The sequence below is a fragment of the Lucilia sericata genome, unplaced genomic scaffold (genome assembly GCF_015586225.1).
Source record: "Lucilia sericata isolate MDLA Ls3-8-SP2 unplaced genomic scaffold, ASM1558622v1 Contig000866F_arrow, whole genome shotgun sequence".
Lineage (NCBI taxonomy): Eukaryota > Metazoa > Arthropoda > Insecta > Diptera > Calliphoridae > Lucilia > Lucilia sericata.
Window position 1 is genome coordinate 1 of NW_023994857.1, and position 14,589 is coordinate 14,589.

At 28.7% G+C, this 14,589-nt stretch overlaps 2 protein-coding genes and 1 pseudogene across 2 annotated transcripts; 2 read left to right on the forward strand and 1 right to left on the reverse strand.

Moving 5' to 3' along the window:
* The first annotated feature begins 7 nt into the window (after positions 1–7).
* On the forward strand, positions 8–1,416 carry LOC119608663 (sodium/bile acid cotransporter-like). Its single transcript, XM_037963168.1, is given in 3 exon segments — positions 8–637; positions 697–867; positions 869–1,416. Coding segments are annotated over 3 exon segments (951 nt in total). The 3' UTR covers positions 1,019–1,416.
* Positions 1,417–4,348: 2,932 nt separating this feature from the next.
* LOC119608661 lies at positions 4,349–6,207 on the forward strand (annotated as a pseudogene).
* Positions 6,208–6,366: 159 nt separating this feature from the next.
* On the reverse strand, positions 6,367–8,126 carry LOC119608662 (NIF3-like protein 1). Its single transcript, XM_037963167.1, is given in 6 exon segments — positions 6,367–6,387; positions 7,443–7,587; positions 7,653–7,669; positions 7,671–7,785; positions 7,844–7,887; positions 7,889–8,126. Coding segments are annotated over 6 exon segments (468 nt in total). The 5' UTR covers positions 8,015–8,126.
* Between the last annotated feature and the right edge of the window lie 6,463 nt (positions 8,127–14,589).

Below are 14,589 nucleotides of genomic sequence, written 5' to 3' on the forward strand. Positions count from 1 at the left end.
TGAAGAAATGCTAGAGGTAAGAGTACTGCGCAATAAACGTATAGATGACAAAATTTTCACATACACCGCTGCAGCTATAATGCTTTTAATGTTTATAAATCTCGGCACTGTGTTGGATCTAAAACGTGTTGGCTCGATTTTTCTAAGACCTATAGGTCCTTTATTGGGTTTTTGTTCCCGCTATATTGTAATGCCGGGTTTGGCTATTGGTTTGGGTGTTTTAATGTTTAAAACTAATACAAATTTACAATTGGCCTTACTTTTTACGGCCATAGCACCCAGTGGCGGTATCGCTAATATTTGTAATGTTTTTTTGAAGGGAAATATTAATCTTTCCTTGGCTACCACCACTTTAAATAGTGTCTTGGCTTTGGGTATGCTACCTTTGTGGATTTTTCTAATGGGTCCTGTTCTTTATCATGATTCTAAGTTGAATTTACCCTTTGTGAACTTGGCAGTTGGTTGTGTTGGTCTTTTATTGGCCTTATTAGTGGGAGTTATATTACGTACTTTTATACCCAAAACTACACGATTTATATTTCGTTTTTTGAAACCCGTTTCGGTGTTATTGAGTTTGTGTTTGGTCGCCGTAACAGTGGGCATAAATGCCTTTGCCTTTAAGGAAATTACCTTGATGGTTGGTTTTTTCTATTCCTTATTATTTAAAATATATTAAAATTTCTTATTTTCTTCCAGATCTTCTTAGCTGCTTTATTTTTACCCGTTATAGGTTATATAATTTCATTTGTTTTATCAAAAATTCTATGCCGCTCTATAACAGATGCCATGACTATTGCCGTCGAGACTAGTGTTCTAAATATGTCTTTACCTATTGTTTTATTGGAATATACAGTTACCCAACCTATGGCTGGCTGATATGTTAATAGTTGTGCCTATTTTATCGGCCTTGTTATCATTATGTTTAATTGTTATTTTCTATATTGTTCGAAGAATATTTGGTTGGAATACAAAACGAGATCTCGATGCTTTCGACGAAGAAACTTTTTTAGTTGAATAGATATAAAATTGATATTACTAGATATAAGTTTATTGTAAATTTAAAGTAATATTGTATTAGTTTTAAGTTTAATTAAAAAAATAATTGTAAAAAACAAGACTACAGATAGAGAAATAATCGAAACTTTGGCAACAAGATCAAGAAGAAGGCCGAAGTTCTGTTTCATTGATGATCGAAAGAAAAACTATTTGAAATTATTATAATTCATATTAACATTCGTTCCACTGTGATTTTTATCAGTATGTAATTAATTATATCTTTTATTGTCGGTATTAAGGAATTAAGATAAAAATTCATAAAAATCAGTTGACAGAAAAACTGAAGAAATGTAAATGGAAAGATTAACTCCATTATTATTTAAACAGTAATGAACAATATGTAATTGCTAAATTGTTTTGTCATCATTAAACCTTAATTTTTTTTCTAGAGTGGGCTTGAGATTCCAGATTTTCTTATTTTTTTAAATTTACTTCTATATATACATTATTTTTTCAAAAACTTTTTCAATAACCCTTTAAATAATGTCTTAAATTGATTTGTAAAATTTAATTCTTAAATTATTTTCAGTTAATTTTTGAGGGTTGTAAAACTACAACATATTACTCATATAACATACATGTGTATATGTATGTAATTTAGCACTGTGTATAGCAAATTTGAGAGTGTTTTTACCTGAAATATAAATATATGTATATTTTAATTAATTAATTAAAACTTTGTTGGTGTACAAAGTTTATAAACTCCAAAGTGTGTTGTAGTTAAAATTTTTGTATACTAGTCATCACTTAATTGTTTTAACAAATGTTCTAGCGCTTAGAAATAATTCTTGACTACACATTTGTTTTGTATACAATTCAATATTATACCTACATATGTATAAAAACACTAATTTACAAATTCATATTTAAAAAAAAAGCTTTTAATTGACTAGAAAAAAGTATCAAAAGCAGATACAATAAGCGTTTACAACTGAAGAGTGCGTATGAAATTAATAGTGCACATTTTTAGATTTACAATTTGTATCTATTATTCAGATAAACATGGATTTGTTAAATGAGGTTTAAGTGTTGGAATTTGAAAAAATCTCTTTTTCAAATTAAAAAATATGAAAAGAAAATGTTAGCATATACTAAATAATAAAATGTTTAATGTCGTCTCACATTCTATAACGTCTTAGTGAGAGATATATGCAAGCAATATTAAGAAAAATGCCTGTCTATTATAAAATTATTGGGCGTGAGACGCATTAATATGACGAATAAAGTTCTTTGACCCAACTAATTTCAATTATTGTTATTATTTATTCATTCAAATAAAAATAATAAAACGTTAAACAATCTTTTGAAAGACAATATAACCACCTATTACCTCATTTCAAGTAGAGGAATTATCCTTAAAGTTCCCAAAGAATGTCACATAAATCTTTCAAATACATTTTGGTGAGAGGAATTTCGTTAAAATAATGAACTAGGTAGATAGATAGACAGACAGACAGACAGCCATATAGATAGAGAGATAGATAGATAGATAAGATAGATAGATAGATAGATAGATAGATAGATAGATAGATAGATAGATAGATAGATAGACAGACAGACAGACAGACAGACAGACAGACAGACAGACAGACAGACAGATAACAGACAGACAGACAGACAGACAGACAGACAGACAGACAGACAGAGAGATATATAGATAGATAGATAGATAGATAGATAGATAGATAGATAGATAGATAGATAGATAGATAGATAGATAGATAGATAGATAGATAGATAGATAGATAGATAGATTGATAGATAGATAGATAGATAGATAGATAGATAGATAGATAGATAGATAGATAGATAGATAGATAGATAGATAGATAGATAGATAGATAGATAGATAGATAGATAGATAGATAGATAGATAGATAGATAGATAGATAGATAGATAGATAGAAATATAGATAGATAGATAGATAGATAGATAGATAGATAGATAGATAGATAGATAGATAGATAGATAGATAGATAGACAGACAGACAGACAGACAGACAGACAGACAGACAGATAGATAGACAGACAGACAGACAGACAGATTGACAGACAGACAGATATATAGATAGATAGATAGATAGATAGATAGATAGATAGATAGATAGATAGATAGATAGATAGATAGATAGATAGATAGATAGATAGATAGATAGATAGATAGATAGATAGATAGATAGATAGATAGATAGATAGATAGATAGATAGATATATAGATAGATAGATAGATAGATAGATAGATAGATAGATAGATAGATAGATAGATAGATAGATAGATAGATAGATAGATAGATAGATAGATATCTTGAAGAGTTTTTCGTTAATTCAATATTTAGGGTAAATTTTATTCACATCGGTATTTAAAGACAAATTTTGTATTAACAGGAATATTTGTTAATTTTTTATATTTATTATTATTACTCTTTTAGATTAAAATTTTTCTACGTAAATGTGTGCACTAAGTATTTCACTCGCTCTCCTTAATACAACTGTAGTTGTAAAACATACGTTTTATTAAACATTTTCAAAACAATTAATTTAGCCAGTCAGTCAGTTGAAACTGATTCTTCAAAGTGTTCAAAGTGATGTAGAATAAACGAAAATTATTTTTAAAAAATAAAACTGGAAAACAACGTTTTTTACGAAACATTTCTTTTTCATACTGAACGAATTTAATACAAAATTACAACTTTCTGTTTTACAATTGTGCTACTAAAATCCAATTAAAAGGAAATTAACAAATTTAAATAAGTTTAAGTTTCTTAAAGATATAATAAAAGAGCAAATGTATCTAGTTTGACGATATGTAGCCAAATCAAAGTTCCAGAAATCAAGTTCAATTGTGATATTTGTAAAATGTGATATTTAAAAGATCTTATTCTCTCTTTGATGTTGATGCAGAATTTTTTTAATAGGTTAAAGAAAATATTTAGTATTTGATTGCATTTTAGTAGACTATTAATTAAGCCAAATGAAATTTAAAAAGTAATGTTATCAGTAAACTTATTTACTAGAGATTAAATTAATATAAAGACCATTAATAAATATTTCTCACGAACTACCTCAATATTTGATAATATAAAAGCTTTTATTAAACAAAAACTATAAATTTTGACAAAATAAAATTCATTTGACGTTGGATACGCGGTCGAGCTACAACCATTCAATACTTAATAAATAGAAAACAACATAAAAGAGTGTTAAAATTACAAAAACAATATAATTAAATTTAAACAAACAACAAAAAATCTCATAAAAGAACTTTTAATATATAATTTCTATATATAAAAAATGATTTTTAAAAAATCTCTTTTAATTGTATATATAATACAAACAACAAGTGTGTTGATGATATACAGTAAAACTGTCGAAAATTTAAGTTATAATCCGGACAATAATGATACCACCTGGGAGGAGTATTATACCTATCCGAACAACTCAACAATAAGCCCTCATGGTTCAGTAGTGTTTGAGGAGTACAACATCAACATGACAATGACACAAAAACGTTCGATGTTAATCAATATAACATTTATAGATCCCACCTGGGGGCAAGAATTTGAATTTCATATTATACCACAAGATAAGGAATGCTTAGTTTGTCCGATAACATAATAACAGCACACGATATAGAAACGGCCAGTCATGGTGGAGTGGCCAACATTACAATGAAGCTATATTTCTGGGTCGTTCGGAAATCTATGTTGAATTACGCAGACCTCATAAGCCCACGGAAAGATCAGCAGAAAATACTGAAGTATTATTATGCGTTAATATAGGCAAATGGGATTTGCTGTTTCAATATATGCGTGGGCATATTTGTCATGTTGTTGTATATAAATTTTGGTGCAGTTTTGGAATTGGATGCTTAAAGGCGATACTTATAAAACCTATAGGTCCTGCAATAGGTTTCATAGGACAATTTCTTGTCATGCCTGTTTTGAGTTTTTTAATTGGTTACTTTTTATTCCACGATATGATCGAATTAAGATTGGGCCTTTTTACGGGCTCTACTCCCGGCGGCGGTGCTTCTAATATTTTTACGGTTATTTTAAATGGTAATCTTAATTTATCTATTACCATGACGGCTATTAGTAATTTAGCTGCCTTTGGCATGATGCCTATATGGATTTTTACTTTGGGTGCTTTAATATTTCATGATGGTAATCTAGTGGTACCGTATAAGACTATTGCAGCTATGTCGTTTCTTTGGTGGTTCCTTTGGGTATTGGCATAGCGTTGCAGCATTATGCTCCGTCGGTAGCTAAGAAAATGGCGAAGATTTTAAAACCGTTATCATTGTGTATATTGTTTATAACGGCTTTTGCATTACGGTTAATTCGATATGTTTAAATTGTTTCGTGGAAGGGAGGGGGAAAGAGGGGGGAAGGAGAGCGGAACAGCGAAGGAGCGAGCGAGCGAGGGAGCGAGCGATCGAGCGAGCGAGAGAGCGAGCGAGCGAGCGAGCGAGCGAGAGAGCGAGCGAGCGAGCTAGCGAGGAGCGAGCGAGCGAGCGAGCGAGCGAGCGATAGCGCGAGAGCGATCGAGCTATCTATCTATAGATCTATATATATATATATCTATCTATCTATCTATCTATCTATCTATATCTATCTATCTATCTATCGATCTATCTATCTATCTATCTATCTATCTATCTATTTATCTATCTATCTATCTATCTATCTATCTATCTATCTATCTATCTATTTACTGACTTTCTGACACATTTGTTTAATTCCTTTAACCCTCCTATTCAGATAATTTTCGCCAGCAGCGCCTTACCCTGGATAGGTTATTTAATCGGTTGGACTATGGCTCTAATGTGCCGTCAATCAGCTCGTGATGCCTTAACTATAGCCATTGAAACGGGCATACAAAATACCGGCATAGCGATATTTATGTTAAGTTTTACATTACCTCAACCGCAAGCTGATATGACAAGTGCAGGTACCGGTGGCCCAATTCAATGATGACACCATTACCTTTACTCTTACTGTACATAATAAAGAAAATCTTTTGTCGCCACCAGTATTGAGGACACAGAAGAGCCGGGTATAAAGGCTACAAAGTTTACTGAAACAAAAGCTATAGTAGAAAAGGACCAGCAGTGGGAAGATACGAAAGCAGCTAACAAAACGTGATTTAATGTTAATTTAACAAATAGTATTTTTTGTTTGTTAAGTCTATAGTTTAAAACTATTTTTATACTTTTTGTAATTTAAGGAAAACATTAGAAAAAATAGTTAATTATTTGAACAAAATATCATTAAGAAATGTTTATTTCTACATATGTATGTATGTATGTATTACAAACTTACAATGCAGAGCTATAATAAAGTAAAAAGTTTCTTTATAAAATAAACAATTTAAATTAAATTATAGCAGACATTTTATTATCTTTAAGGTACTTTTGTTATCGTTAACTTATAACCATTAAAAATCAGTCGTAGTTTTTGAAAAAAAAAAACATTTTCTTTTCTTGTTTTGTATTATTATCAGATAATTTAAGTGTTTTACAACCGATTAATTTAGAATGTTTAATAATATTTCCCTAACGTAACTTGTCGCCAATGTTATTAGCATGATATATAATAAAATAATGCAAATCATTTTATTTTTTTAGATAAAAATAAAATTAGAAATATCGGTTTAAAAACAAAATTACGATATTCTCCAAACTATATTTCTTGAGTTAAGAAATTGTGAAGTCATAGATGTAGAAAATTAAAAAATTCTCAAACGATATGTTAATAAATACTGTTCAGAATTCTTTGTAAAGTTCTTATTACAAATAAATTTTCATCATTGAATTATTTCCTATTTCGTGTTTGTTGTTACGTGTTATATGACACTATCATTTGTTTATAAATATTTTATGCAAACTCATTTTGAAAGTCAATAAATAAACAATATGGGATATAAAAAAATGCATATCAAGCTTATAAGTGGATTCTATAGTATAGTCTGGACTATAGAATCCACTAGTCTAGTATATAGCTATTTATAGTCTAGTCATAGTCTTTACTATAGTTTAGTCGATAGTCCAAACTATAGTCTAGTCTATTGTTTAGACTAAAGTCTAGTCTATAGTCCAGACTATAGACTAGTCTATAGTCAAGACTATAGTTTAGTCTATAGTTGAGTCTATTGTCTAGTCTATAGTCCAGACTATAGTCTAACCTAGTTTATAATACATTCTGTAATCTTGCCTCTACTATAGGCTTGAGATTTTTTAAATCGGCATAGAACTAAAAGTTTTTATATGTAGGTTCTTTTCATTTTTGGGATATTTGTGTAAAAGTTATCCTATGAGTTTAATGAGATGTTGTCCAACATTATTTTTATAATTTATCTTAAGAAACTGAAACGAAAACTGTCTTACCTGAATAGGTTTGATATTTTTGACGGGTAATGCATTGGCCAGCCAATCATTAACACCACCCAATGCAGCATCCCATGCGGTATGAGGTGAATATAAAGCAATTGATTTACCCAAGCATATGGAAACAATACGTTCCTTCCATGTTCTACAAAAAAAGTAAAAATTAAAACAGAAACCCATTATTTAATTCATTAATTTAATTAAACTTACCTTTGAGTTATTCTCTTTTAAAGCAGAAAATATTGGCGGATGATATGACACAATCATATTGACATTTTTATCCACAGCTTCTTGCATGACACGTTCGGTTAAATCATTAGTTAAAAGTATTTTTTCAATGGGTCTACAAATTGAAATAATTTCATTCATTAAAAATGTCATTTATTCTCTAATAAATTTACCCCTGATTGTATGGTTCCAGCAGCAAACCCACATTGTCCCATTTTTTCGGCATAACTTAAGGGAGCAAACACCTCTAAACGTTTAACCACTTCTGGCAAAGCTAAACCGGTTGACATATTGCCGTAAAAACGTAGAAAATTTGAAGCTTGTTTGCTAGTAGTTTTTAACATTAATTTAGTTAATAAAACTAAGAAAATACTAATTTCTTAATTGTTCCGCAGAAAAATAAATGAATTTGTTAAGTTTGACAACAACAACTAAAAAACCGGCAAACAGCTGTTGTGACAGCTGTTAATGTTTACCTGTTTTGCAGAGGTGAATTTGTTGATTTATAGCAAAACAGAGTTGTACATTTTTGTATTTTTGTTTATTGTTTAATGTTTTTATTATAAAATAAAGTATAACGGATGTAAAGAAAACAGGAAATGTAGAAATTATTCTTAATTTTAAATTATTTTTAAGCTAATTTGTTAAGATTTTGTAATTAAAAGTGTTATGTAATATATAATAAAATATAATACAATCTTTTGTTATATAATTTTTGTAAAAATCTGAAGAATTTGTAAAAACTTTGCTATAAGTTTAGAGAGTGGTGACTTTAGGAAATTACACCACATACGGAAGTTATAAATAAGTATAAACGGATGTGGAAAAGGGAAACAATGATTTATGTATGTATTTTTTTTGCAAAGAAATTTAATATTTTTACTTTTTAATCAATTCACCAATTAAATAATTGTTCTAAAATTAAATCATAAACTTATTATTAATTTATTAATAACTAATGTTAATAATTCGGCTACTTATTACACCACTAATCCACCACAGTTTTACCAATGACAGTTGGTAAATGCTCTCAATTAATATCACACTCTTTTTAATTCACCACATTTTAGTTAATTTCTTTTATTCGTCTCATTTATACGTAAATTTCCGTTGATCTTATTAAATTATTAAAAATTGTTATTAAAAAGTGTTTAAATGTTAATACATTTATGAAAAAAGTAAAATTTAATTAAATGTGAATAAAAAGTGTGTGTTTATTTAGAGGAAAATATGAATTTTCGCAACTTTTCCTGCAATTAAAAAATTTGTGTAAAATTGCAAAGTCATCTGTTGACAGAGGAGCCCTAGCGCTCCACAGAAAATGATTTTTTTTTTCGGGTCGGTCGTTTCAATGCATACATGTGTGATTGATTATGTGTGTTTGCATTTCGGGTTTGTCGCGAGAAGTCTTTTTTTAAGAAACAACGAAGAAGAAGGGTATGTTAATAATGTTGTTGTTGCTGTTGTTTGTAATATTCTATTTTGTATTGTATGTTTGATGGATGGATGTTGTTGCTGTTGTTGTTTTTTTATCTGTATAGTGAGGCTAGTGGGAATATGTGTGTTGTTTTTGTTACTTTGCGTTGACTGTTATTATTATTGCATTTAGTGTTGGGCAGTTTGTTTTGTTTGTTGATTTTAATGTTTTCCAAAGGGGGTTAGGACTTTTTAGTTTTAGTACCATTGCACTTTGTATTGGCAGGTACTTTTTAACACTTGTGTCAGCACTGTTATACATTTTGTATAGCATTTTAACGCTGTTGTTTTTTAATCTGTATACCGAGGCTAGTGAGAAAAATGAGTGTTGTTGTTGTTTCTTAGCTTACTTTTCTTTTAATGATTCTAATAGTTTTAAGAGTGGTTTAGGACCTTTTACATAATACATATAACCATTGCACTTTGTTTTGAATGGCAGGAACTTTTTATATTACTTTTTAACCTGCACCTGCTTATGTTGTACATTGTGTATGTTTTTTTGTAAATAAACTTTTGGTATATAACACTTTTTAAAACAAAATTAATTTATTATGACCCTCACGTTCGCGTGAAGGCTATATAGCAAAATCGGACCATGCATAACGGAGATATGAGCAAAATTCCGAAATAGCCTCTGAAAATATTACGTTTTTTCTCATACTTTTTTCGGCTAGAAATTAACATGGTTGAACATAAGTGGAATCATTTCAAAATTTCATAAAGTTCCCATACAAATTTATATATTCCCGGAAAATGGATTTATTCTAAATAACTCCCTCTAGAATATCGATGAAAACGATGCAATCTACATTAACATTTTATTTTATTATTTCGACATACCCTGGTTATCACATGCTGACATATCGGTTAAACGACAATAGATTTTACTCCTTTTTACACATGCGAAATTTTAAATAACTAAATTCTTACATAACTATGTATTTCCTCTACCTACCACCCCAACATATATGTACATATGTACATATTTTTGTATAACCAATGAATAAATAAATAGTATAAATCTGTTACCTCTTTATAAACCTAAAAAAGCTGCAATAACAAACAATTCCGTTTCTCTCTAACACATTGTACATACATACATATTCATTACATACATACATAGTACATATTCAACATAATAACTTCTTCGTTTTTATCACTTTTACCCTCTCCCCATTCCACACTAATAAGTACCAAATTATGTATACATCACCCACCACCACCCAAAAACAACCAATTGTCATTTGATACATAAATATCTTGTATTTGACATTTACTAACTTCACACTCTCTTTTCTTTTTATTTGCCGCTTTTTAGTTATTCCCCTTTGTTCGTCTTATTCATACGTAAAATTTCGTTGATTCCATTAAATTGTTAAAAATTGTTATTAAAAAGTGTTTAAATATTAATAAATTTATGAAAAATATGAAATTTAATTAATTGTGAATAAAAAGTGTTTGTTTAATTAAAGAAAAATATGAATTTTTGCAAGATTTCCAACAATTAAAAAATTTGCCAAAAATTGCTAAGCCACCTGTTGGCAGCGGAGCCCTAGCGCTCCACAGAAAATGCAATTTTTTTTTCGTGTCGGTCGTGTAAATTTATACATGTGTGATTGATTGTGTGTATTTGCATTTCGGGTTTGTCGCGACAAGTGTTCTTTGTTAAGAAAGAAACGAAGAAGGGTATGTTAATAATGTTGTTGTTGCTGTTGTTTGTAATATTCTATTTTGTATTGTATGTTTGATGGATGCTGTTGTTGTTTTTTAATCTGTATAGCGAGGCTAGTGGGAATAATGTGTGTTGTTTTTGTTTCTTTGCTTTGGCTGTTGTTATTGTTGCATTTAGTGTTGGTCTGTTTGTTTTGTTTGCTAATTTTAATGGTTTTAAGAGTGGTTTAGGACTTTTTCGTTTCGTACATAATATAACCATCGTACTTTTTAACACTTGTGTCCGCACTTGACTGTTATACATAATGTATCTATAGTTTTTTACTGCATGTTGTAACTGCTAAACCTAAATCTTCAATATTTCTATCAAAAATGCTTTCAGGAAATTTTTTATTTAAAATCAGCAAAATATAAATATAATAACGGAGATATGAAAGAAATTCTAAAAATAAAGAGTAAAATATTAAGTTTTTTCATTCTTGATTAGTTGTTATTGAAACTACTGTAACAGCTATTTAAATAATATTGTTAAATATGATTAGAATTGGTTTAAAATTTCACATACATAATTCCCATAATACGAATCAATATAAATCATATTACTATCTAAAACCTGAACCGGTTCATATTTGACTATTGTGGAGTTAATGATGATTATGAAAATTATTAGTCTATTCAATAACAAAATATTGTATTGAAAGCACAGAAACAATTTGTTATAATATGTATTATACCAAGGTTGGCATATGCTGACATATCGGTTAAACACAACTAGATTTCCCCTTTTCTCATCCGAAAGTTTAAATAACTAAATACATAACTATTTGCTCCACATACCTACATACATAAATACTTATGTATAACCAATGAACATATTACATTCCTCTTTATAAACATATGTAAGCTACAATAACAAAATAATTGCTTTCCTCCCAAACACATATTCACCACATAAATACCTTATTAAAATATTAACTAACGACTTTCTTTTCCTCACTTTTACTCTCTTCTTAAATTCCAAATTATGCATATGTACATAAATCTTTATTGCTCTTACCTCCCACCACCCTCCAAAGCAACCAATTGTCATTTGGAACATATGTAAATCTCTTGAATATGTCATTTACTAACTTCACACTCTCTCTCCTTTTTATTTGCCGCTTTTTAGTTATTCCCTTTTGTTCGTCTAGTTTATACGTAAAATTTCGTTGATTCCATTAAATTGTTTAAAATTTTATTAAAAAGTGTTTAAATATTAATAAAATTATGAAAAAAGTGAAATTTAAAAAATTATGAATAAAAAGTGTTTGTTTAACTAAAGGAAAATATGATTTTTTGCAAGATTTCCAACAATTAAAAAAATTGCAATGTCACCTGTTGGCAGCGGAGCCCTAGCGCTCCAAATAAAATGCATTTTTTTTCGTGTCGTTCGGGTAAATTCCTATATGTGTGATTGATTATGTGTATTTGCATTTCGGGTTTGTCGCGACAAGTGTTTTGTTTTGTTACTAAACCGAAGATGTTGTGATTGAAGGGTATGTTAATAGTGTTGTTGTTTGTAATTTGTCTGTTTCTCTTTACTGGATTGGTTCATAGCAAAGTGATGTTGTATGTATGTATGTATATACATATGTATGAATGTATGTATGTATATATAACTTTTTTCGTCATTTCATGTGCAATAGGAATATAATTGGTTGTTATTGTTTTTTTAGTTTTTGGTACTTTATATGACGTCATTGTTGAAGTACAGGTTAGTGTTGTTGTATTTTAAAGCATTTATGTATATTGCATAGAGTTTTAAATGATTTTGTGTTATGTGAGGAATTTTTTTCTTTATAAGCGTTGTTTTTGTATGATATTATTATGTATTTGGTTGAGGCTGTGTATTCAAATTTAACATTTTGTTCATGTGTTTGTTTAATTAATAAAACTATTTCTTTTAAAGATTATTCACCGATAAAAAAAACTCTATATTTGTCGAAATAGCTTTTATACGGGTTTGCAATTTTTAAACAGTAACTTATTATGGAAACTTTTTATTTATATGTTTTATTTTATAACAATTGTTAATAATATTTAACACCTTATTAACATTTTCAATTTTGAAATGATTTTTATCATTTTTAGTATATTCCTTTTATAATAACAAATTCGAACTTCACCAAATAATAACTGACAATTTTCATACCAACAAAACCATAAGCGAGGTGAGTTTATTTGCCTGCATTTTTATGGTGAATTTGAGCATTTTATAGTAACACACAGTTGTGTCTTAATATTTATAGCGGAATTAATTGAAACAGGTAGTCACTACATTTCTAATTTATCATAGTTTAGTTATTAGGGTATGTTTTAGAATTTATTACTTTATTAATAATAAAAACGATTTTTAATGAATTGTTATATATATCATATGTGTGTATGTATGACATACATACATACATTGTATGTATATAATCTTTTTTAATACATTTTGAATATGGACATTTAGAAAGTATCAAACACACTTAAAGTGAAAGTAGGGGTTAAAATAAAACCAATTTTTATTTTGTCAATTGTCTTTACTTCTTCTATCTGTTAATTAGCCCCATTCAATGTGTCCAATTTCAAAATGTTGTTAATTGGTGGACTTTAAAAGGGTTTTAATTTTAGTCAAAAATTTTATTACACCGTTTTTAAATTCAATTTCATAGCCGTATTTAAAATTCTGTTTTTTTTTAACTTTTAAAATTTGTGAGACAATATTTATGGACAATAAATGATACACATCAAATAATTTAGATCAATACCTCTGTGGTTCCAAATCAAAATTTGAATTTGGATAAATAAAGTTTCTTCCATAGCTAACAAATTGGTTTCCTCCAATACAAAGGCCTTTTTAAATGGTAATTTCGTTTTAATTTTTGACTTAATGTAAACATTATATTCATTGGACTCACGTTTGTCCTGTTTTAGTTGGGTCTCAAATATAAAGATGTTTCTTTGTTTTACAATATCATATAGTTTGTCCAAAAAAAAAAACCCTCGAATCCCATCTAATGACTTTATTTATCTCTTAAAGGAACTTTCAAGGAATGTCTCTGCAGTAAAATGATCATCTCAAAGTTCTGATCTGACAATTTTCGTACAAATACTAGTACATACATATATTTAACAACTATATAAGCTCTAAAGCGATATTTGAAATAATATACCAATTTCAAAAATTTTCACTAGACTTTGTCTTTGGAACAATAGAATATCACATACCAAATTTTGATAAATTATCTTTAAAACTATGAAAGTTTTAAGGTTGTTTACTTACTCAGACCTTTCCCTAGAAATGCCCATATTAATTTGGAAATTTATAATATGTTCTACAAGGCAAGTGCTGACATAAAGGTTAAACAAAGCTAAATATACATATTTTAGTATGTACATATACGAATGCATATAAAAAATACGTAATTGTTCTTATGTACATGCATACATATGTATGTACATTTAAAAAAATCTACAATGTAAAACATTTACTCACCATACAAACAAACACATACTACATAAATAAGTTATCCAGTTTTAAACATGCGGAAGCTGCAAAAACAAAATAACTTCTTTCCTCTTTAACACATATTCATAACAAAGTTAAAACGTTTGCTCATGTCTCTTTGCTTTAATTCCTATTATACTCCCCACAGTTTACTGTGAAAAGATTACACTAACAAATACCAAGATATGCATACATACATATTTAAATCCCTAATGCTCATACCACCCAACACCTCCCAAA